We start from the raw sequence: 26,245 nt of genomic DNA on the forward strand, positions 1-26,245 counted from the left end.
TTATGAATGGTACATCTTTAGTGAGAATGGCAATTTTATAAGACTGTGTCCATACTAAATTTATATGAATCAAAACTGTTTTCATTTAATGGCCTTACAAAAGTGGGAAAGAAATGAAAATTAGTTTCGATGGAACCAAACTGTATCAACAGTTTCCTGTTTTGTAATTTGTGGTATCAAATCTTGATATGTGGGATATAATTGTGAAGTATGGAGTGAGTTTTTCTAAAAAGTAGATGCATCATATTTGTTCAAAATAGTGCAGCATGTCCTCACAAGCATGTTGAACGAGTGAAACTTCCTGGCAGATTAACACTGTGTGCCGGACCGAGACTCGAACTCAGGACCTTTGCCTTTCGCGGGCAAATGCTCTACCGACTGAGCTACCCAAGTACGACTCACGCCCCGTCCTCACAGCTTTACTTCCGCCAGTACCTCGTCTCCTACCTTCAAATCTTTACAGAAGCTCTCCTGCGAACCTTGCACAACTAGCACTCTTGAAAGAAAGGATATTGCGGAGACATGGCTTAGCCACAGCCTGGGGGATGTTACTAGAATGAAATTTTCACTCTACAGCGGAGTGTGCGCAAAGGTCCCGAGTTCCAGTCTCGGTCCGGTACACAGTTTTAATCTGCCAGGATGTTTCATATCAGCGCACACTCCGCTGTAGAGTGAAAATTTCATTCTAGAAACATCCCCCAGGCTTTGGCTAAGCCATGTCTCCGCAATATCCTTTCTTTCAGGAGTGCTAGTTGTGCAAGGTTCGCAGGAGAGCTTCTGTAAAGTTTGGAAGGTAGGAGACGAGGTACTGGCAGAAGTAAAGCTGTGAGGACGGGGCGTGAGTCGTGCTTGGGTAGCTCAGTCGATAGAGCACTTGCCCGCGAAAAGGCAAAGGTCCCGAGTTCGAGTCTCGGTCCGGCACACAGTTTTAATCTGCCAGGAAGTTTCATATCAGCGCACAATCCGCTGTAGAGTGAAAATTTCATTCTATGTTGAACGAGTGTTTAGTGTAATGAATGTGTTATGGACAGATGCTAGATTGTCTGTTGAACTTGTGAAAGTCAAGACTTTTGTTCAGATGAATTTGAAAATGACATGTGAAGATCTGTACAGCGTGGTTCTTAAAAAAACGAAACTCTTCCGAATGCAGCGAAATCCTCATCAAAGTTTGAATAATAAGGTACGCGTGTATAACAGTGAATTTTTACTATTGTTATTTTGGCTTGGCTTGGCCTAGTGTAGGTTCAGTTAGTGGTAATGACAACATTTGCAAGTGATTAGTAGTAGTAGTAGATGTAGTAGTAGCAGTAGCAGCAGCAATAGTAGTAGCAGTAGTAGTAGTAGTTGCATTAGTGGTAGTTAATTTTATTATTTTAGGAAAAACTGTGTCCATAATAATACATAAGTCTATTTAACAAATTCTGTCCCCCATTACACAAATGTCCGTGGCTTGTTTGTTGATCTCCAGGTGTGTCTGAAGTTCAGTCTGGGAACCCTATATAGATCCAGTACATACATATCAAGATAAGCAGGTTGTGTGAAGTGTATTGTAACCATTTCCATCTCCAGAGCCACAAATTCTTCGTGGAAGATCATAGTTCATTTAAAATTTGGCTTGACGATCCACTATCTGCCCTCTAACATTCATCCCAACGTCTGATTAATTTAATGCCGCTAAGTTCTCGAATATTGTCAACTATTTTGCAAAAATCGCGTTACACTTTAATTTACATAAATATGTCTCAAATCCACACATCATGGATGATCTGTTACCGGTGTTTAGACTTCAACTAGGGTTTCTGGTTGAATTGCGTAACGAAGCTGAGACGCTAGTCAGTTCTGTACCCAAATTGAAGCATTGCTGGAGAGTCTTATAAGGTATAGCATATCTCTTTTTATCCCCCAACTTTATCATAAGATTGAGGAGGGAACCATGTTGCAGAACTTCGTGCTCTGGACATGGCAGCAAATCACTGTGCTCATCATCCAAACTGTTAGGATACGCAAAGTCTAATATGCTACATCAGAATTATGTGGACGGTTGAAACATTCATTCTATCGGTTTTAGCACGCTTAGGCAAAAAAAAAAAAAAAAAAAAAAGGGTCCGATATGTAATAATTGTTATGGCGAACCCTTATAAATTGTTAACATTCAAGTACAGGATTCAACTTGAATCGATGGTGCTGTAGTACAATTTACCCATTTGTGAGTTATTTGTCTCAGCATCTCTATTAATACATTGGCAAAGGCTTCCATGAATCCTACAGTTAAAGAACAGTGATATGCCAACATCAGTTAAAAACTCGAGTTTGACACGTGTGGTTTTGAGCATTGTGTCCCACAACAGCCGAGGTGCTGTGTAGTAGTGGACATGACTCAGACTGTATATTCTCAGACACACACTGCAGAACTGCTTTAATATATCTGCAAGGAGTAGTACATCATACCCACTGCAGTTGTGGAAGATAAGGGATATGATGCAGGAGCTTGTCACTCAGGTTGCGTTCATTATTTATTGATGACAGCGCACAAATGTGACAATTCACAAATTTATTATACTTCAATTGAACTTTCTGTGTAGTAGTAAGAAATGATGGTAATATAGATTGCAGATTTCCTCGACTTCCTCTGCAAGATTTCAGCCTCACAGAGTAACCATTTCACACGATTTTTCTCCATTATGGGATTTAAAACAGGTACAGTTGGAGTCATATGAACATACAACCTGTATGTTGCTTTTTAGGACTGTATGTGAAGCAATGGGGTCACCCGCCCAGATACTGCCACAGGAACAAGATGGCGTTTAGAGTCTGCATATTCCACAAATGGTACTCCTTCCTTGTGGGTAGAATTCCTATATTTAAGAACTTTTTCATGTCGGTAGTCATTCTACAGATACGTTATGCCTTCTCTGCGTGATACCAATGGAGATACTATCGAAGACAGTGCTGCTAAAGCAGATTTACTAAACACAGCCTTCCGAAATGCCTTCACAAAAGAAGACGAAGTAAATATTCCAGAATTCGAATCGAGAACAGCTGACAACATGAGTAACGTAGAAGTAAATATCCTCGGAGTAATGAAGCAACTCAAATCACTAAATAAAAGCAAATCTTCTGGTCCAGACTCTATACCAATTAGGTTCCTTTCGGAGTACGCTGATGCATAAGCTCCATAGTTAACAATCAGATACAACCGTTCGCTCGACGAAAGATCCGTATCCAAAGAGTGGAAAGTTGCACAGGTCACACCAATATTCAAGAAAGGTAGTAGGAGTAATCCACTAATTCCAGGTCCATATCGTGAACGTCGATATGCAGCAGGATTTTAGAAGATATATTGTGTTCGAACATTATGAATTACCTCAAAGGAAACGGTCTATTGACACACGGAGGCTTTCCGGCAGTCGTTCTTCCCGCGAACCATACGCGAGTGGAACAGGAAAAGGAGGTAATGACAGTGGCACGTAAAGTGCCCTCCGCCACACACCGTTGGGTGGCTTGCGGAGTATAAATGTAGATGTAGATGGGTTTAGAAAACATCGTTCCTGTGCAACACAACTAGCTCTTTATTCACGTGAAGTGCTGAGTGTTATTGATAAGGGATTTCAGATCGATTCCGTATTCCTGGATTTCCGGAAGGCTTTTGACGCTGTACTACACAAGCGGCTTGTAGTGAAATTGCGTGCTTATGGAATATCGTCTCAGTTATGTGACTGGATTTGCGATTTCCTGTCAGAGAGGTCACAGTTCGTAGTGATCGACGGAAAGTCATCAAGTAAAACAGAAGTGATTTCAGGCGTTCTCCATGGTAATGTTATAGGCCCTTTGCTGTTCTATGTATATATAAACGATTTGGGAGACAATCTGAGCAGCCGTCTTCGGTTGTTTGCAGATGACGCTGTCGTTTATCGACTAATAAAGTCATCAGAAGATCAAAACAAACTGCAAAACGATTTAGAAAAGATACCTGAATGGTGCGAAAAGTCGCAGTTGGCCCTAAATAACGAAAAGTGTGAGGTCATCCACATGAGTGCTAAAAGGAACTCGTTAAACTTCGGTTGCATGATAAATCAGTCTAGTAGAAAAGCCGTAAAGTCAACTAAATACCTAGGTATTACAATTTCGAACAACTTAAATTGGAAAGAACACAGAGAAAATGTTGTGGGGAAGGCAGACCAAAGGCTGCATTTTATTGGCAGGACATTTAGGAAATGTAACAGACCTACTAAGGAGACTGCCTACACTACGCTTGTCCATCCTCTTTTACAATACTGCTGCGCAGTGTGAGATCCTTACCAGGTAGGACTGACGGAGTACATCGAAAAAGTCCAAAGAAAGGCAGCATTGTATTATCGCGAAATATGGGAAGAGTGTCACAGAAATGATACAAGATTTGGGCCCGAAATCATTAAAAGGAAAGCGTTTTTCGTTGCGACGGAATCTTGTCACGAAATTCCAATCACCAACTTTCTCCTCCGAATGCGAAAATATTTTGTTGACACCGACCCACATAGGGCGGAACGATCACCACGATAAAATATGGGAAATCAGAGTTCGTACGGAAAGATATAGGTGTTCATTCTTTCCGCGCGCTATACGAGATTGGAATAATAGAGAACTGTGAACGTGGTTCGATGAACCCTCTGCCAGGCACTTAAATGTGATTTGCAGAGTATCGATGTAGATGTAGATGTAGATGATACTTGGTAGAGCAAGTCAGCAACCGTTCTACACAACTCGTGCCTCCTTCGACTGATTGTTCGTGTAAAAGTCGTCAGGCAATTTTTGCTTTAGTAGTAATGTTGCTTAGTGCCATCAGAGATCAGCAATATATCGGCAAGATTCCTGTGAATGGGAAATAGTGGAGACTTCCAGCAACCTTATGCTTGGTATCCTCCTCCTCCTCCTTCTCCTTCTTCATGCTTATCAGGCATATCTTGCTTCTCCAGGCCATATACGGCAATTGAAATCCCAAGATTCTGTCTCACATATTTTGCAGTGTCCTGAAATTTGAAACGTCACTTGGAGAGAGGGGGTAAGGGGGGATTGTTAAATTTCCATTTCTGCAATAACCGATAACAGTGTTTATAAAATTTCCCAATACTAACATCCATGAATTTTGTGATGCATGTGAAAACATATATGTAATTATTTCATTAAGCATGTTTGTAGGTAACAGAAATATACGTTTTGAGCCATAGTCAAGTACACCACATGTGTTTAACTGTTTATCACCAAGTCAAATATTTCAAAATAAAGGAAGTAATTAGAATCAAAAGGGGGAAAAAGATCCAAATGACACTGTATATTTCTGTGGTTATATCTACTAAATATGTAATGTGTAATAAATAGCCGGCCAGGGTGGCCGAGCGGTTCTAGGCGCTACAGTCGCTATGGTCGCAGGTTTGAATCCTGCCTCGGGCATGGATGTATGTGATGTCCTTAGGTTAGTTAGGTTTAAGTAGTTTTAAGTTCTAGGGGACTGATGACCTCAGACATTGAGTCCCATAGTACTCAGAGCCATTTGAATCATTTGTAATAAATATGTTCCAGAAATTGTCAAAATTTTATTAAAGTTATTCCACGTTAAACATTATTATTGAGTACTTAGTTATTAGTTTTCTGGTTGTGATAGTGTAGTTAGTTCTATTAAAAATATTTCATTTTAAAAGTGATAAAATTGTCATGCCTACAAAACATGTAGTTACTTAAAATTTCTACTCAAGTAAAATTAATTTATGTTAGTCTCAACACACCTGAATCAGAAATGCCTTTTCTCCATGTTCGAAAGAACAATTTTCCTTTTCCAAAAATAATTTATTTTGTTACTTATTGATGACGAAAACTTACACATCCTAGAAAATTCTTTTGTGAAGTTTAATAAGATTTGAATAGCAAATACTATGAGTATATTCTTGTAACCTTAATTCTCAGGTTTCTAAAAAATGTATACTTTTGTCAAAAATATGCTAATTATTATAAAATTATTGGAATTAAAAAGTTCCTGTTTCATTAAAATTCTTAAAGGGAAATGTAGGATTATAATATAACCATTGTGCACCAATTATGAGAATCTGTGTTTCGCTTTTGATCTGAAAGATGATGCACCAATCATTTTAAGATGATTGTCATCGCTCTGATTTGTCCGTAGAATTTGTCATTAACAGCTGATCTGATGTTAACAAATAATGAAAAAGGCGAAGAAATGTGTTTGTCATCACATAACAAACTCTACCTTTGACACTGTGCAAGAAGCAAGAAATACATATAAGTAAAGCATATTTTGAGTGTAACAATTTCTTCCCAATGATAATTACACAGTGCAATAATTGTTACTGTTTATACCTGAAATGTGTTTACTCTGTTTGATGTTTAACTTTGTTGCTCACTCATTGGGATGGGATATTAAAAGTTTCTCATGTGTTTCACTAGCATGTTTATAAATCTATAAATATCATGCATATATTATGTACTTACACACCATACTTCTTTTTTAAAAATTTTCTTGCAAGCCAGAAGAGACAGAGCAAAGAAAACAGTAAGAATTTTTCATGTTATCTGCAACGGCTCTTCTGATTTATCATGGAAACTATGGATGAACAAGCTGTGAAACTTCTTTTATATATCTGTGTGTGTGTGTGTGCAACTGTCATGGGCGTGATGGGAAATAAGAATTTAACAGTCACGTTGGAGGTGGCTCTGAGTGTGGTAGTGCACATGCTGGGCTGAAGCATAAGGTTACAGTGTGTAATATGACATCGTTTTCTATGAAAAATAAAATCATTCGCCATCAGCTTAAAGTGTGAATAGCTCTCACTATCATTCTTCTTATTATTCTTCAGAAGGTGGAGTGAAATACACCTATAGTCCTCAAGTTCTGTATTTCAGCATGTTTGTAAGTAATGTGTACCCATGAAGCTTTCTCACGAAATTTTACAGTTGCAGTAGTACCCATAATTGAAGATCCCTTGTGTTGTCGTCATATCACTATATGCTATCCTGAGATTGTTCCATTGTATTCTGTAGTAATTAAATGTCAACCATATCGTTGCTACGCCTGGTTGCATTTCACATCTCTGGTTTCTGTGCAGCGTGTGTGGAGACTGCAATAAGAATACAACACACAATACATTCTTCAGTATGATTTGTTTACATTCATTGTAGAACACTTGAGTATCAGTAACGATATTTGGACTACCATTTGGAATACCATTATGAAATATTTTGGAAGAGGTGCTGCTACACCCACACATTTATGGAAGTATGTGTACATTTCCTATGAGTTGTGTATAATGTACTTCAGTCATGCAGAATTAATGCATATGCTGTTGTGTTTGATGGGAAGTTTTCAGAAGCTTTGAATTCTACACAGACATCGGCGGAACCCAATTTTACAGATTCATTCTGTTTCAGGTAGTCTAACAGTGGGTGATCACTACTTAAATTCCCATGGACTGAGTATGCGTCCTAATGCTTTTTTAGTACATTACAGTAAGAAGAGCAAAACCTTATGTACATATCGAAGAGCAAGCAGTGATCGTTATCAAATCCTGTTTTAAATTATCAAGGACTCTGACTTAAAGTAAACTTCAATGTTAATTAGTTGGCAAGTTTCGAATTTCCTAGAATCAGTTTTGGATTCGTCATCCTGTCAGTATGTGGTGTGAACATGACGAATTGAGGCATTTCTAATTGAAATTCTGTTGTAATACGCCGTGTTTTCCGAAATGGTCGGTAATACAGAGTACAGAAACATTTCCCAGGAATGGAAAGTTAAAAGCAGTAGAACTCTTACACCTAACATCTGTTGCAGCTTTAACTGCTTGTTATCGGCTGCTGAAATATGACCCATCTTCCGTAGAAGTTTATTAATCACAACCTAATTCTCTTCATGGGGAGCCATTCTTTGATTTTAAGCATTGCTGTTTGTTGCACTTTGTACCAGAATGAGTTCCTATTTGTTACTGATGAGAACACATTTCACATCTTCAGAATATCCTATTAACAGTCTGAGTGGGACACATGTGCTAGAGCATTTGTATTAGTTTATCAGTGTTGGGCCTTCTTGTTCCATGAAGGATCCGACATTTTCTGAATTACTGATGTTCAGTTGCGGAAACATATATTTTAAGGGTTGACACTATCCCAAGATTTGTTGTTTGGTTGATTACAACGCCACTCAGTTCGTATTTTATTTCGTGAAACAGGAGTGTGAAGGCATTACATGGTCTTCTTGTGAGAGTTCCACCTGTTTTTACAAATTTTGGTTCCAAATGTAGGAAACTGTTGCTTGGAATTAGGAAAGCATCCCAGTGATGAATGAGGATTCTAATTTCATGACTGTTATTAAACACAGCTGAAGCAAAGGGTTTGTGCTGGAAATATTCTTGCTATACATCCTGTTAATCACAGTCTATTTCACCCATCAAGTGAAGTCATTGCCTGGTTTCAGCTTAATGATTTAATGAAGCTGTAGTTCTTCAGTATTAATACATTGTGTTTCTGCTGTGTAGTGCTACACTGATTGTTTCATGTACTTGTTTTATACTGTATCCTAACAACGTTTCAAGTATATAACGATTACTTCACTGTGAAACATGAAATGTTCCTCTTGGTCTACAATATTCAACTTGCGATTGTCTAATGTCTGAACAGATACTAAAAGGTACATGGCATTGGCTGGTATCTCAACGATGTTATAGCCAAAACCAAATGTATGTAAGAATCTATGGACTGTGTGAATAAATTTGTCACTGACATATGAATTCATTGTAATATTGCATCTGACATGAATTGTGTCAATTGACAGTATTTGTACTGGTTGAGCTGACTTATCAAATTCATCGAGATATAGTTTTGAACGTTATTTCTTTGAGACACCTGAAAGGAGTCCCGCAGAACCTTGCTATTCAAAGTCTACTCTCATTTACTGATTTTGTTTCAGTGTTAGGCATATTGACATCTGCAGTTATCGCAAAACTTTTAATGAACTGTTTCAAGCATGTGGTTAGATTATCAATAATGTATGCATAACACAGTATTTGCATAACTTTACCACTTTGATGACATACTTTACACTTTGATGATGTTATATTCTCAAAGTTTTTGTAGGTTTCCAAACCAATCAATGCAACAAGCCAATATCGTTGGCTTAAATTAGTGGAAGTCATTTAGCACAGAGAACTAAAGATAGTCGTTTTAAAGTCAGAGTGTATGCATCACACCTAAAGCTCAAACAGTGAATGGAGGTGTAATGTAATGATAGATTTTTTGTATGTAATTCTTTTCTGCTTATTTGTAAATGTCATAGGTAATGTGAAACATGATTGTCCACACATGCATTTAGTTTTTGGTAGTGTCAGCAATTGTCTACACATGTGGTGAGTTTTTGGTAGTATGAATTGTAGGAAACAAGATTGTTTGTAAAGTAGTAACATAATTCTCCAGCTGCACATAGGTCACCAAATAATTCCAAGCAGTAGATGATATTTCAGTTTTTTTAATGTATACTACCGAGAAAGTTTAAGGTCTTTCCACAACATCTAAATTTACAATTCCATGTTCTTTCGATTTCCACGTAAACTTAGGCAATGTATTTCAAATAAACACCCCAAAAATCTTAGGAACCAGAACTTTTTGACGTATTTAAGCAGTTTGGTATTTGTGAACATTCTGTTGGGTAGTGTAGCTAGAGATTTTTATTGTTGTTCATTGCTAATGAAAAACCCCAGTCTGTGCTAGTATGGTTTTAAATATAGTCTTTCTCCAGTAGCCGCAGATTCCATCATCCTGTTGTGTCGTTTTTCTTCTTCAGGCTAATTGTGAGCATGTTTTCACTGTTTGGATGTTGCCTGCTGTTCCTCCAGCTAATGACACAGCATCTGAAAGTCTTGCCAGTGTACGAACTACTAATGGAAGTGTTTCACATGCTGTCAGAGATATTGGTAGAACCCATGACATTTTAACCAGTCTTCTTTTCTACTTCACAGCATGTTGAGATGCTCACAATGATGACTGTGCAATTTGCAATGTGCAATTTAAGTTTTGTTTTATCGATGGAAGATGGAAAATGCAGCAATATGTTGTCCTATAACAGTATCTCTTCTGGCATGTATTCACTTCGCTTTATCAGTTAATATTCGATCTACAACTGATATTGTAACTGATATTTCCTTGTGCAATATCATGTCCTCAGCAAGATTTTTATGCAACAGGTTAATTCCTCTATCACCATGTGCTAGCCATTTTCCCAGAATTGCTCCCAGCCCACAATAATTATATGTTGGAATGTGCAATTCTACAGACAGATTGTCAGGAATACTGACACTACCACATATTATGTACTTCTTACCATGCATACTATATGATTTGAAGGTTTGTGGACCTTGTTGTATACTATTTCTTTAACATAAACCCAGCTGTTGTGTAATGTAGGAAAATCTAGTCCTCCAACCTACATCTCATTCTGTCGATGTCTCATGCACACACTACGAGAAACACACCCACTTCAGTGTTTCTCTGTTTCTTCAGTGTAGAAACTTCCTGGTATTTCGTTACCTCTGCTGTCCTTTGAAATGTTAGTCTGTGGGATTGCCTGTTGCATCTTAAATACTGTAAATATGTTTTGATCAGTTATGTACATACCGTATGATTTCTCAAATGTAGTCTTGTATTTTGAAATACATCCCAAATCACACACATTAAATTTGTGTTTACGTGAATCCAACATTTTAATATGACTGTATGCAATATTTAGAAGCTCATTATAACGAATTTCACTTGTCATTTATCCGCTTTACTGGCTGCTGAGATCCATGGTTGTGGATTGTATTATTTTAGTAAGTACAACATCCAGCCACTTTGCTATGTAGCTTTATTTAAGCAGACAGGTGTTTCAGGATTTCACCCATCTTCAGTTAGCGTAATATGTCTTTTAATTTTCAGTCAGTACATGGTTACAACACTGACAGATAATTGGATGCTACAGCTGCCTTTCTACTCTGTTTGTTATTGTTCTGATTTTTTCTTTTATGGATGTGGGACAAACAGTTTTTTACTTGTATTTTGCTGAAAAACAGCCCAGTATCCACCATGTTGGCAATTGCCAGAACTTCAATTTATTTGTATGACCTGTGAGATTGAAGCACATCCACATATGGATTTTTTATCTTGCTGTTCAAACATTATGCATTACTTGCTTTCATATAGGAGTATATTGCATGGTGTTATGTACCAAATTGCTCCAGTACTGCTTTGAAATATCCATTGTAACGTTTAGAAACTTTTATTCTCTTGTGAGTATTGTTTCATATGTGCAAGATGCACCTGCCATTAAGTCATCCAAGTCTTGTATAATAACAGACCTATATGGGAATGTTTTGAATGGGTGTTTGTGGATTTCTTCACTGTCTCAATAGCTATTTGAAAATAGTCTTTTTGTAAGCTCTGAAATGCTTGAAGAGGTTCGTTCATATGAGCAGTATTTCCTGCAGTGGCCGACAATGCAAGTAGTCTTCATCGTTCTACTAATTTTTTGGGATCATCTTAATATGTATACTGCAAAGATGAGGTGTTCATTTTTTCTGCTGAACCTAAATACAAGTGTATCACTATGTTCCTGATACGCTGGTTTAATGTTTTTTTTTGTGTTTCTCAATGTGTGGGCTTGTTACTCGCCCTGTTGGGGAATTGTTTTTTTCCTTCGTATATTAGTCATACACACTATTTCTACCTACATTTTTAAATCTTTCATTAAATAGTCGAAATGCTTAAAAGTTTTTAAGAATATTGTATTTGGTAGACAAGATGTTCTTTCAAATTCTTTATCCCCAACCACTACTGTGTGCTTGGTAACACAAGTAATACATCCAGCATATGTAGTTCTTCCCTGTGACTCCATATGTTTCATGCATCATGAATTCACTGGGACATTTAATGAAATTGTGAACTGCTGCTTCTTAATTATTTGTACTGATCATTAGCGTTGTGACTCAACGAGAAGTTTCATTAAGAGGATTAAACGTTTCTCTGAGAGACAGTCCTCTCTCCAACTGCCATGCTCTTAACAATCTTAATTCCTGTAGAATCGACTTAAGTGCCTCACTGGTTTGCGTTTTGTCGTTGTGGTTGACACGTCGTTGTTCACTAATCAGACTTCGAAACAGTATGTAACTTTTATTCTCAGATTAGTTGTTTTTTTTCCTTTCCTTCATCAGTTTGCGTGTTTCCAATGCTCACAACCCTTGCAGCTAATATATTGATTGCATTTCAGAATTTCTTGAATGTTGTGTTAATCTGTTGAATGTTCCTCTCGAATTTTGAGTTAAGTTCCTAGTGTGAATTTCTGCTTGGGCGTTTATATCCTCGAGACTTTCGCTGATTGTTTTAATTTTTTGTCTAGATATCGATATATGTTGTGTTTGTGTGCTCTCAGACTGATTATGTGACACATGTGCATATTTGTCCATGTTGTAATCCTACCTGCTCTTAAGTGGACATGAGTTTCACGCTTCGTCACTCGGTCTGTTAGCATATTAAGTTATTCTGCTTTGTATCTGAATATTTACGCTTACTTAAAGATCGTAATGCCTCATCCACTCGCTTATGACCAAATTTGTCCATGGTGCACTGTGCAGTGACGCAATTACGATGTATTTAAAAAAAAACACTAGATAAATTCAGTAAAGTTTCGTATGCACAATCTGTTATTGAGTTGTCATGTCTTATTGACAACCAAAAGTCCATACATCCATAGTTCCACCAAACTCCATGTATAGTTCTTAATTCACTGAATGTTGTGTCACTTTCTACGTGTGCTTGATGTTTTAAAAATTCATATTATCTTATTTGAAAGCAGCAATGAGGTTCGTGTTACTCCTTACCTGTTGTTTTGGGATCCTGGAATATGTTTAACATAAATAAAAAGCGGCTACGCCATGTGACGAGCAAAACAGTAATATTTTTATGTATGATCATGGTTTTACATAACAACAGAGTCAAATATAAATATAGTATTCAACATTATCCATTTCAGTAATGGAACAGTATTACTTTCACAAAAATATCTTGCCTGCTACATCGTCAGTGCCTGAAAATATCTCTTGTGGTGGTTAGAACTTGGACTGAGCCAAAACCTAATCTTCCCCACAGGTGCCTTGGAACCTGGTCTCCTGAACACTCTGGACACGTTAAAAGCAATACAAAAAGGACGTATCAGTGCGGAGCAAACACTTCAGTACGTGCAGCATTCATATGTACATTGCATTTGAGTTTTCCTTATTCTAATTCAGCGTGACCCAAAATGATCATTGGATTATTACTTAATTAAGAATTACTTATTAATGGTGGCTCATTTGCATGATATTCGGTGTACTGGGAGTTCAGGTGAGTTGTCAGTTTTCTGCCTTTGACGTAAATAGGATGCACAGACGAGAGTCAAAACGAAGACTGAGCCCAAGGTCGCAAAGTTATTTCCATGACTCTGTACTGGTGATCGCTGTAATATTGCTGCACGTACTGAAGTGTTTCCACTGCCCTGATACGTGCTTTTTGTATTGCTTTTAACTAGTCCAGAGTGTTATGGAGACCAGGTTCCAAGGCACCCGTGGGGCAGTTTAGGTTTTGGGTTGGGAGAGTGTCCGTAAATTTGTCAGGCCAGTACAACAAATAACTCATATAAATGTCGCTCCTGTACTGGTGGGTGGAAGATGAACAGTTGGTGTTGGGATGTCACAATTTGTGCCATTTATTAATATGTCACTGCCTCGCAGCTCCAACCATTCGATATTTGTAGGTCGGCCCTGCTCAGAACAACTCGCTATAACCATGGAATATATAACATGGAATGCACGGCCGAAAAAGCAATGCAACACTCTCAAGGAGCAGGCCACTTGATTGAGAAATGGAGTAAAAGGTAGCTCATCATTGTAGGAGCATAAAATAGCAAATGCAGACCAAATGAAACGCACATATCATAGTAAAGGTCATATCAATACGCAGTATATCCTCCTATGGCGGCAATGGAAGCACGTATTCTCTCATGCAAACGACCACATAAGTCAATGTTAAAAAATATATCGGCTCAACCACTTGTTTATAGTGTAAAAACACTAAGATTGAAGCGTTTCGGAAGTCAAGCTTCCATTATCAGAATAATGAAAAGTAAAAGAACGTGTTAAAACTCGCTAAAATGGAACATGCACCAGGCACAATAAAATTGATAATAAAATTAAAACATCGTGGCTACATCCCTTGTTGCAGCCGTGTCTTCCAAGGTGCATCTCCACATAGTCATCAAAATATAAAAAACTCTATAATGGTGTAGCCTATGGTGTTCAACATCTAACCACATGGCTCTCTCCTCTATCGTCGTAAAATGGCTCTGAGCACTATGGGTCTTAACATCTATGGTCATCAGTCCCCTAGAACTTAGAACTACTTAAACCTAACTAACCTAAGGACATCACACACATCCATGCCCGAGGCAGGATTCGAACCTGCGACCGTAGGAGTCGCACGGTTCCGGACTGTACAAGCTGTTTTAAATGCACATTCAGCTCAAGATTATAAACATCATTAATGATGTGATATTTGGAATGCTGTTTTAAGTTTCTGAACCAGTCATTGTGGCACTCCAGTATCCTTTGCTCAAATTAAATGGTGGAAACCAATTTGAAAGTAGAACTGAAGATAAAGTTTTCAGAGTTAGTGTACATCGTCACACCTAAAGCTCAGCTGCTGAACAGAAGTATAATGATTCATTTTTTTATACATAATTCTTCTTCTTCTTCTTCTTCTTCCTCTTCTTCTTTGCAAGTGCCAGGGGTAACACAATACACAAATATCCAAGTGTATATACTGGCACATAATTTTTGGTGGTGTCGAAAATTGTAGAACTCATGATAGCTGGTAAGGTAGTAATTTAATGCTCCTGGCAGGCATAGGTTTACAAATGAATCAGGTTAGCAAATTGTATTTCGGTTTTTGACATCTGGCACCCACTGAGTTCTTGGTCCGCCTACAACATCTAAATTTTAATTCCATATTCTGATACCGACATAGTCTTAGAAGACATATTTCACATAAACACCATGTGAAATCTAGCAACGCCGACCATTTTGACAAATTTACAAACATAAGTAATGCAACAGTTTGTTGGGTAGGATAATTGACATTTTTTACTCATCATTAATGAACAATCCTTGTCCATGTCAGTATGGTTTTAGAAATATTCCTGTACAACTGCCTTATTAAACCGTTTGTAAGGAGCATTTACATTTTTCACTGTTCAGACAATGGCTGATGACTCAACAGCTGAAAGTCCTGCCAGTGTGGGAATCTTGGATGGAAGATTTCCAACTGGTATCCGAGGTCTCAGTGGAGTTGGTGGCATTATAAGTAGTCTCCTTTATGTTGTTTTCTCCTTTAGGGTATGTTTAACTGCTGATAATAGAGACTGTATGTCTTTAAACCCTCTTGAATCTTCTGTAATGGAGGCAAGTGGCATACGTAACTTGCAAAAATGTATCCCAACACCCAGTTAAAGTTTGTCGGCATTATTTTATCAGTGGCAAATACAGCAATACATTGTCTGATTCCAGTATCTCCTCCTGCATCTATTTCAATCTGCAACTTGTTGTTCTGCTTGAACTTGTGGTATATGAAATATTGTGTTCTCTGCAAGTTTTGTCCAACAGATTAATTCTTCTGTCATCATACACTGACCTTTATCCCTGATTTGCTTTCAGCCTGCAATTGCTATATGTTAGAATGGGAAATTCTACAGGTAACTCATCAAGAATGCTGCCACCACCATTGCTGATGCACTTCTTGCCATACATCTATGCTATTGTATGATTTGATCGATTTATGGACCTTGTTATACACAATGTCCATGACATACATTCAGCTGTTGTCTGATGAAGGGAATCCCAGCCTTCAAACAAATTCCTTGTTCACTTGATGCCTTGTAATCACTACAAGAAACACTTCCCTGTAAGTCCTTAGTGTAAAACTTTTTGCTATTTCGTCACCTCTGCTATTGTTCAAAATTATGTTCAGTACTGAATATAAGTATGTTGACCAGTTTGATAGATAAGATCTCTCAAATGTAGTTTTGTAATTTGATATATGAAACAACTCACCTTCATTACATTTATACTTGTATGGATTCAACATTTTAGTATGACTGTATACAGTATTTAGAAGCCCATTATAATATCATTTGGTTTCATGTTTATTGTTGAATGTATGGTTAAGTTATACTGCTCAGTTATTTGTGAAATAATGTTAAATCTATTTGTATGACCTGTGAGATGGTTAAGCACAAACATACAGGTTTTATCATTCTGTTCAAACATACTACAGTACTTGCTTTCATGTGAGAGACAGTTAAATAATAGTGTAAAAGTTACTGCTCTTGTGCGCCTTGAAACTATGTACACACATAAAGTAGCATGTATGTATGCATGTCTAGGATCTGCTCCCAAACCCTGGATTAATTTCAGCCAAATTCAGCACACAAACAGCAAACTTCACGAATATCAGTACTGTGGGGTTTACAACCTTCTAACTCCAATAGGAGTGCAGAGAAGGGGAAAAAAGTTTTTCAGCCCCAGATATGTAGGTTGCTCTGCATCACAGGCATGTTTTGTGGTAGTAGTATTGGCTTGCTTTATCAATTTAGTTTGCAGGGCAGACTACATGTCAGGGCAAGAAATGGTTTTTCTAGCCCCCAGATATAGGCTGCCCATTTCAACAGGTGTGTTGTGGGAATAGCACCAGCCAGCTGTATCAGTCCCTTTTGCAAGGGCTACACATGTGGATGGACTTGGTTGGGAGAAGGTTGTAATGGGTAGCTAAGGAGATGTACGGAGAGAGTGGGCAAGAGGGAATGTTTGGGGAGAGAAGGGGGCAGGAAAGAATGAATTGAGAGAGGGGTAAGATGAGATGGACAGAGGGAGAGAGAGTGTAGAAATGAACAGGGAAAGTGAAGGGAGAACAAGATGGGCAGAGAAAGGGAGTAGGAGATGGGCAAGAGAGGGGAAGACATGAACAGAAACAGGGGAGGGAGGATGGTCAGAGTGGGTTGAAGAGATGGGCTGGAGGCGATAGCAAAGGATGGGATAAGGAAGAGAATGGCAGATAGGGGGTGAGAAGGTATAGGCACAGAAGGGAGACAGAGATGGACCAAAGAGGGGGGAAGAAAAGGTGTATCACTATATGTGACATACATGCATGTGTAGCTATTCATTCTCATCTTCAATTGGACAATCACCTAATTGACCATGTTCCCTGTGTTTGTTTTAGTGAATAAGGACCAAGTGAATTTGAAATATGCATCAATTACCATTAAAATATATTTGATATTGTTATTCGTCTGTGAACATTGCATCATTATGTACAAGAGCCACTTACCACAAGCCACCTAAGCCTCATATTATAACACACCTATGCAGGAATGTTTTACATGCTTGTTTGTTGCGTTTTCAAATTACTGCCTCCATCGTTATTCGATAATGTGTCTTACTCTGAGCTGTGAAATGATTGATAAGATTTTATTAATATGAACAGTATTGCCTGCAGTTTCGAACCTTCAAATAGTCTTCAAATTCAACTAATGATCATCGTAATATGTATTCCACAGGGAAGAAATGACCATCTTTTTATGCTCTGCTGAATGTCAATACAACAACCACCACCACCACCACCACCACCACCACCACCACCACCATGTTTGTCTAATGTTGATGTGATAATATCCCCATTTTTTATTATGTGGACTTTTTACTCAATCTGTTGGGGAATTGTTTTTTACACAATAATTCTGCATAAATATTTAACACTTTTGCCACATATTTGTCATATTTCTAACTATTTAAGAATATTAGTTTCAGTAAAGCAGGTGTTCTTTCAAATTCTCTGTTCCCAACATGTATTGTGTGCTTTTTTACACTCCAGGTAATTTACCTGGCATATGTGGTTTTTCCTGTTCACTCCACATGTGCTGTCTATCTCGAAATTACTGTGGCAGTTGATGGAATTGTGAACCACATGTTCGTCATTTATATTGTTCGCTTGCTTTTGTAATGGGAAGCACACACGTGTTTTAACAAGAGGTTTAAATTTTTTATTGGAGGCTGGTTTCTCTCCAGCTGCATTGCTCTTACCAATCGTAATTTCTACAGAATCAGCTTACTTACCCCAGTGAATTGGCGCTTTGTCATTGTGGTCGACATTTTGCTGTGCACTAAACAGACTTTGAGACAGTATGCAACTGATATCTCTCACATTAGTCGATTTTTTTTACTTTCCCTCATCTCTATTAACATGTTTTTAGTTGTCACAACCCTTGCACTAATGTATTGATTATACTCCAGAATTTCTCGAGTTTTGTGTTAGTTTGTTGAATGTGCCTATCAAATTTTGCGTTAACGATCTTAGTGTGGGGTTCTTCTTGGGCATTTTCATCCCTGAGACTTAGCTGATTGTTTATAATTTTGCACCAAGATATAATTGTATGTTCTATTTGTGCACCCTCTCAGATTGAATGTGTGACACAACTGCAAAGTTTTTGATAGTGTAATGTATAATGGTGCAATCACCTCTTTACAATTTACGTAACAGACTCTATCTACAATTCAATAAATAAGAGTTTCAAGGGCCATCACCTGATTTGTTAGCATACTAAATTATTCTATTGCTTTTCTGGATTTCGTGTGTATACTAAATGTAATGGATATAGGTGCAGATATTTTTGTGTGTGGTAACTTAATATGTACCCACATCAGTGCGTTGGTTGTTTTTCTCTACATCGAACAGTCTTCCTACAAACATCTCACAGACTTTATGACCTGATGTTTTCTGCACGGCTGTAACTGCACCGCTAAGTGAACAACGCCTGTCAGTATAGACTAACCATTTTGCGTACGCGCCGCCCACACTTCAACACCTGACCTGATGGCTTGCTCTATCCACAAGTTTTTGGAAGCACTAACCAACCTACAAACATACGTCTTGTAATAGCTGTAACTGTTAGCGTACAAATGACTTAAATATTGTGATTCGTCAAGCTTTTCCAGCGGATGTGTTGTAAATAGTCTTCAACGGTTTGCCGCCGGATCACGTTGTGCAAATTTCACAATATTTCCCCGGAGCAATTGTCCGACATCCTCAGGTGTCGTACCTCGTACCCAGCCACGAGCAAGGTTGAACCACCTGAAGATGTCGGACAGTTGCTTCGAGGAAATATTGTGGAATTTGCACAGCGTGATCCGGCGGCAAACCCGTAAAGAATATTTACGACATAAATTCTAATGTAATGCTGTTCAGTATACCGTCCTCAGTCACAAACAGAAATATCTGCGCTGATGCCCATTACACCCTGTAACTTAACCTTTGTTGAAGATCTGAGGGCTACATAAATTCGCTTACTATCAGATTTGACCATGGTGTACTGTGTAGCAATGCAATTGCAGTGCTCTTTTTATCCTTTTTTTAAACTGGGGAAACTTAGTAAAGTTTCTTTTAAATCGTCCATCATTCAGTTGTTTTTTTATCAATAACCAAAACCTTGTACTGTATATGGTCCCAGCAGTCTCCACTCAAATTCATTGAACGTTATATCAATTCCTACATGTACTTGATAGTTAAGTTTTAAATCCATATTATCTTGTTTTAAAGCTATAATATGGCTTGTGTTGTTCCTTGAAATTTTTTTTAGGGACAATGGAAACGTTTAACTCCAATTAAAAAACCACACATCTAGCCCTATGTGACGACAAAGATGTAAATATTTTGATATCTGCTTCTGGATTCCCACAGCAAAAGCATGAAATCTGAACAAAGTATTCCGTTTTAGCCTTTCTAGTGACAGATCAGCTTTGCTCTTGTGGTAGTTGGTTCTTGGGCTGAAATAATAATTTTGGAAATAAATGCAAACGTTCAAAGCGACCTCTCCCTGAACGTATGAGCAATGAAATGAAAATGTTCATGTTGGCAGAATCTAATGTGCCCACAGTTACTGATGGTATAACAAAAGGCAAAATTAGCCCATTCTTCTTTTTTCTGTACTACTGCACAACTAGTCCGTTACTACAAAGTCACTGTGAAGTGAATGATTCAGCCATCCAGCCAGGATAATTACAATACGACTTCATTAACAGTTGAATGATTTTATAGAGGAAAAAACATGATTTACGCATTTTCTATTTACTGCACATAGATACATTTTAAGCTTTTGCATGTCGCTGAATGTACAAACATGCTTAAATATGGTTTTAGTTCTGCGCCTACATGTACTTTGCTAGAGTCCTATATATTTTTACATATTGATGTACAGCATGAATCAGAATGGGGGTCAAAAGCCTCTTCCGCCAGCTGTATATTCTGATATGCAAGCGCCATCAACTTCTTCCATAATTTCTCATAGAAAGCACGTACAAATGGCTGGGAGAAGATACATTCTTTAGCATCAAGAAGGATTGGATAGCTCGCGTGCATTTAATTCTTACATATATGTTCTTGTAAATGCATAGACTGAGCGTCATCTAGTATAGTATTGTAGATTTTTGCCGTTCGTGGGAAGTAGATATGGATATTGTTTCTTACTGCTGTAGTCCGAGTATTGGTGCTAAACGTGGCTCCAGTGAGCAAAAAATTCTCTCATAGCTGGAGCCACTCTTTGCCACATAACGTCACTTGTTTACCGCAATATCGAGGAATTTAAAAGATTCACGACTGTATTAAACAGATATTTTGATCCCATTCCAACAAGAACTTGTTTACTGTCATTCAAACTGAATGTTGTATAAAAGAGCGACACCTTCACCCTGAAGGTTCAGATCGTGGTTCGTTAGAAGAAACTCAGTGAAGTCATCTGCAACAGCGGGACTTAATCACACACACACACACACACACACACACACACACACACACACACACACGAGTGCTTTCTTTCCTTTTCTTTCTGCTTCTGCTGCTGTGTTACAACAGACGGAAAAGCTACGACATAATTCGCGTTTACGATGTGGTGAATCACACGTTAAGTGAAAACTTAACTGTTGTAGTGCATGCAACGTATCGTAACTTTAGAACATAGTTCGCTCTGTTTATTCTTGCGTGTCAATTCATAAACTTAAAGAAAGAGTACTGTGGCAAACGTGTATTATAATGGCGTTCTCAATTGTCTTACAACGCATAAGAAAACCATTCGATGTTTCTCTCCGCACAAATAATGATTTTTTTTTCTTCCAGCTTCCTGCTGAACACGTATGTTGGTGATAGTTTATTTCTAGGAATGTTTGGAAAAAGTGTCAATTGCAGTCATGGAGAGCTGCAGATAGTGTTATCCTCCCAGGGAGAGGCATTTCATCCAGGTCAGAGATCAGTATACAAACAAATGATGATGTAACTGTTTCACATGCAGAGGTGGAATAAGCTGCAAGTCTGTTAAAAATAGATAGTTTCCAGGGAAAGTTGGGATTCCCGATGAATTACTGGATTATGGAGGATATCCATTAACTGAGCAATTAATCAGTTTGATTAACCATGTTATAACTGGTAATAAAATTCCAAACGAGTTGAGAACTAATATTACGATTCTTATGTACAAAGAAGGAGATAAGAAAGACGCCATCTAATTACAGAGGGATTCGTCTACTGATCTACTGAGTTCAGTTCCTATACTCATAGCAAAAATAGTAGGGAATAAAGAAAGAATTACAACCCTTGCTGAGGAGCAGTATGATTTTAGATCCGGTAGGTCATGTAGAAATGCAGTATTCATTCTTTGACAGATTGTAGAGAAGTCCATTGAATACAACAGACCAGCTTCTCTTTGTTTTATTTATATACAAAAGGCTTTCAATAGGATTCGGTTAACAGATGTTTTGAACCTATCTACAATAGGGGATTCGGACCATCTTAATAAAAACAACTGAAATCATTTATTCCACAACTATACCCGGACGAAAATTGGTTCCAGTTAACTAGTAGAAACTTCTAGACATATTTAACATGACAGCCAAAACATAAATATGGTTATATCCACTCAAAGACCAAATGTATGACCACATCTGTTGAACCAATTAGATGCAAACTCGAAGTCGATGGAAAAATTATTCAACAGGTAATGACATTTCAATATCTTGGTTGTGAAATGTCCAACAATAGAAACGTCGGAAAGGAAGTTAGAGAACAAGTAGCAAAAGCAAAGTAAGTGGCAGAACGTTTAAACGATACTATTTGGAAACACAAGCATACAGGGAAATATGTAAAAGTAAGAATACATGAACAATAGTGAGACCAGTTATGACATACATGGATGTAACAAGGCAAGAGTGGAAACACCAGGAACGAGGAGACTTTTGAAAACCACAGAAATGAAAATTCTGCGAAGAATTACAGGGATGACCCTGCAAGATAGAGAAGTGAAAGCATTAGAAAAGGATGTAAAATGGTCTCCAGTAATGAGTGGGTACACAAGAGAAAGCATGGATGGAACGAAAACACAGACAGATTGGATGACAGGAAGATTGTAGAAATAGTAAGAAATAAATCAATGAGTGTTAAAAGAAATACTGGCCATCCAAGGAAAAGACGAAGCGACTACCTAGGGTAGACTGGGGTGTACTGAAGGAAACAGGCTTTAGACCAGGAAGAAGAAGAACCAGCTTCGCAGGCATACCGATTATTTCTTGACATGTCTGAGGAAAGAGGTATCTATGTTTACTCCCTAGCAGCCAGGGAGTAGCATAGATAGCGTTCCTGACAAGGCGGTTCATCGACATTCAGGTCGCCCGTCCAATAAGAGGCTTACGTGTGAGCGTTATTCCTTTCACAAACGAACGTCCATTGCCCAGTAATACGAAATGTAGTTATAAGAAAACCAAAGTAAACAGTGAGAGTTTCGTTACCTTTTATGAACAGTTCGACTATTATAAGCTGATTTATTATTGTTGTGCGTTTTATTATTCACAAATGAAGACTCAATTTTGTTTTTTCAAATTTGTTTATAATACCGGTTAGCATTATGTGTACGGCTGCCTGTTTCGGCAATATGTTTTGTATTTTTGATTTGTGATCAGCTTTTTAGGACGTTGTTTTCATTTTTACAGATGAACTGCGTCGTGGTATTTCTGCTCATAATGTTGGTGGCTGGAACGTCGGAGGCAGCAAGAATCTTAGGCCTGTTCAATTACCCAGGGAAGAGCCACTTCATAATGTTTGAAGCAGTGATGAAGACGCTCGCAGCACGCGGTCACGAAGTCACTGTGTACAGTCACTTCCCACAACCAGCGCCCCTACCTAATTATAAAGATGTCAGTTTGGTTGGTTCCTTACCTATCCTGACTGATGCAATTCCCCTCGAAGCCTATGTTAACAGTGACATCTACTCGTCGCTAGATCTTTTCATGAAGCTATCATCTGACGAGTGTGACAAAGTACTGCAATTCCCCGCAATGCAAGAGCTGATGAGGTCGAATGAAACTTTTGATTTGATTTTCACTGAGGTATTCGTTACTGATTGTATGCTGCCATTTGTGCACAAATTTCAGGCTCCAAATATTGCCATGCGTTCTTCTGCTATCATGCCATGGACATCTGATCGTTTTGGCTTACCCGATAACCCTTCTTACCTACCAATTGAGTTTGGATTAAGTAGTGATCACATGGGATTCTTTGAGCGCCTTAGTAATGCGTGGTATTTGGTCTACAGTAAATGGTTCCATAGTAGATATATTGAAGTACCTACGGATGCTGTTGTCATGAAGCACTTTGGCGATTCAATTCCTCCCTTGGTAGATATAGCAAAAAATACTAGTATGCTCTTTATGAATACCAACCCGGCATTGACTCCTCCAAGACCCCTCGTACCAGCTGTTGTGGAGATTGGAGGCATACATTTGAAGCCCGCAGGGCAACTTCCAAAGGTAAGTCTACGATGTTTGCATGTAGATATAAGCTAAACTTTTTCAATTTTACACAACTGACAATAGGTTATCTTTATACAGGAATACAACATTTAGTTTTGGTGCACTGCAAGACGTATAAAGTAATTTTTACTATACCATAGTTGCGTAGTTGACACAGTTATCGACTCTTCTTTTCAGTTCAGTAGTACGTTCTCTTCACAAAGTTCTTGTAAGATAGATAGTATAAGGTTAGTGCCTATTTTCGTCATGCAAGGACTGTGTTTTTACACTTGCATAAGTAAGTAAAAGGTATCCAATTCATTTTTTTTTCTCATGCTATTCGTTCATAAATTACCAGAAAGCTAGAAAGTGTGGGAACTTTACTTATTTAGAAGATTCACCTACAACGCACTTAATTTCTAGTATTCGGGCCTAATTGTGAGGAACAAAGTAAGGTTGGAAACTATGAGACGTGGAACAGCCCTGGAAAAAATGAATAACGAGGTGAGACCATGATGATGCTCACATTCACGCACTTTTTTCTACGTTTATATTTTCGTGTCCATAAACAGATTGACCGTAAACCGTAAAGCAGACTCTCACCACTAAAATGTATGCATTACAGCGTAGAATTGTACTTATCGTTTCATCACAAGCAAGGATAAACCTAAGGAACAGTGTGTAAAATAATCCACGCCACTTCGAAATAAAGAGTAAGAAGAAATCTTTATAAACGAATACAATACTGAATAAACAAACGAATTAAAATATTTGCAATACCCAAAAAGGAGGTGTGGAAATGGTGCTTCTTAGCTTTAGATGTTTCGAGATAGTATATGACGAATAATAGTATACACCATTCGCGAGGAAAGTTTGATTAAGTAGTAAGGGCGGCTGTGAGCCACCTTAAAAGCATACGAAAGGAGAGCTCTGAAAAGCTGAGATAAATTAGGCATATGCCATAAGATTTTTCCTTTGTGTAGCGCTGTGTTCATTGACACTAAAGAATTATTGTAGAAGTTAAACAATAAAAGCAGACCTTCAGAAAGATCCAACAAAAATTGTAGTAAAATCGGGAGGTTATGTTCGACGCGTGATAGACACTAGAACAGCAAAAGCTGTTTTGATTAAAAGCACAAGAGAAAATTGAATTTGTGGTTACCCTAAAAAAAAAGAAAGAACCACAGTGCAAACAATTTGGAGACGTCAGACTGGCCTTGTCCTTGATGTCGATTACGCTCATGGCAGAAAGTGAAGCCATTTAGTGCTGAACACAGATCAAGCATAAAACAGGAAGAAGGTGCACTGAACTGTGGAAAAAGAAGCAAAATGGAATCAGTGGACGGTCCAAGCTCAAGATATCTAAAATGATGCGACGGTCAGTAGCCGCGGAGTCATGGTTATGTGGGACCGGTGTTGGATTGCGAAGGGGAAGATCCGTGTTCAAATCTCCTTCGTGCCCCAATTTTTTTATTCACAAGATTATGAACGGACCGTCTGGTCATTGATGCGTCTGTTTCCTGTATTCAAACTTGTATTTGTCTCATGTTATAACGTCCGTTCGCAACATCGAGGTGTAAGGGAAGGACGTCCAGACGTACGTACCTCCAATTTGGTCTACACAAGTACGACATGTTGCGACTCTTACGTTCCGCCTTATAAGTTTTGACTCTTGAATTGCTCTGTTATAACAGAGTTCACACCTGGTTATTTTTTATTATTATTTTTTTTTTTATTTCTGTGAGAGGTCTATGCAGCATCGCGGCTGCTCTCCCTGTTCATCGTACACAACCACGACGCCGTGCTTCTCGCAGTTCGCTCGAGGTTGCACATCTTGAGCTTGGACTGTTCACTGTTTCTATTTTGATTTTTTTTTCACAGTTCAGTACAGTTTCTTCCTGTTTTCACGCTTGATCTGTGAGCAGTTTATGGCCGGCTGTCCATTGGACCATTTTACTACTAAATCTGAGGGGGGGTGGAGTTTCCTTTGTCAGTGTCCGCCTCTGGCCGATGTCTCGTGTAATAGATCATTCCACTAAGCTGTGGCATCCCACTCCTGTTTAAGTTAAATCGACGGAAGAAAGAGAAACGAATGTCTTTTCCATTACCTAACCACTTTCACGCACCCTACAAGCAAAGTTAGTTCGCTGCCTTCAAGCCTACGGATAATTCTGACACAGTACATCCATGGTAACACTAAAAATACTCTTATTAGGGCAAACGTAATATCTATAGAGAGAGACAGTAACCGATGGAAAACTGTAACTGGTTATTTACTTCAGTCACAGTTGCGATTTAATATAGATAGTTACCAATTACAGCATGTATCA

The 26,245-nt window shown here is 38.2% G+C and overlaps 1 protein-coding gene across 3 annotated transcripts in view; it reads left to right on the plus strand.

Moving 5' to 3' along the window:
* Positions 1-26,245, plus strand: part of LOC126481658 (UDP-glycosyltransferase UGT5-like) — a 146,090-nt gene that overhangs the window by 99,049 nt on the left and 20,796 nt on the right. For all 3 annotated transcript variants that reach the window (XM_050105582.1, XM_050105583.1, XM_050105581.1), the window contains one exon: positions 23,118-23,933. In XM_050105582.1, the coding sequence (XP_049961539.1) occupies positions 23,118-23,933 (816 nt within the window). The remainder of the gene's footprint in view (positions 1-23,117; positions 23,934-26,245) is intronic.

Source organism: Schistocerca serialis, chromosome 5 (genome assembly GCF_023864345.2).
Source record: "Schistocerca serialis cubense isolate TAMUIC-IGC-003099 chromosome 5, iqSchSeri2.2, whole genome shotgun sequence".
Taxonomy (NCBI): Eukaryota; Metazoa; Arthropoda; class Insecta; order Orthoptera; family Acrididae; genus Schistocerca; species Schistocerca serialis.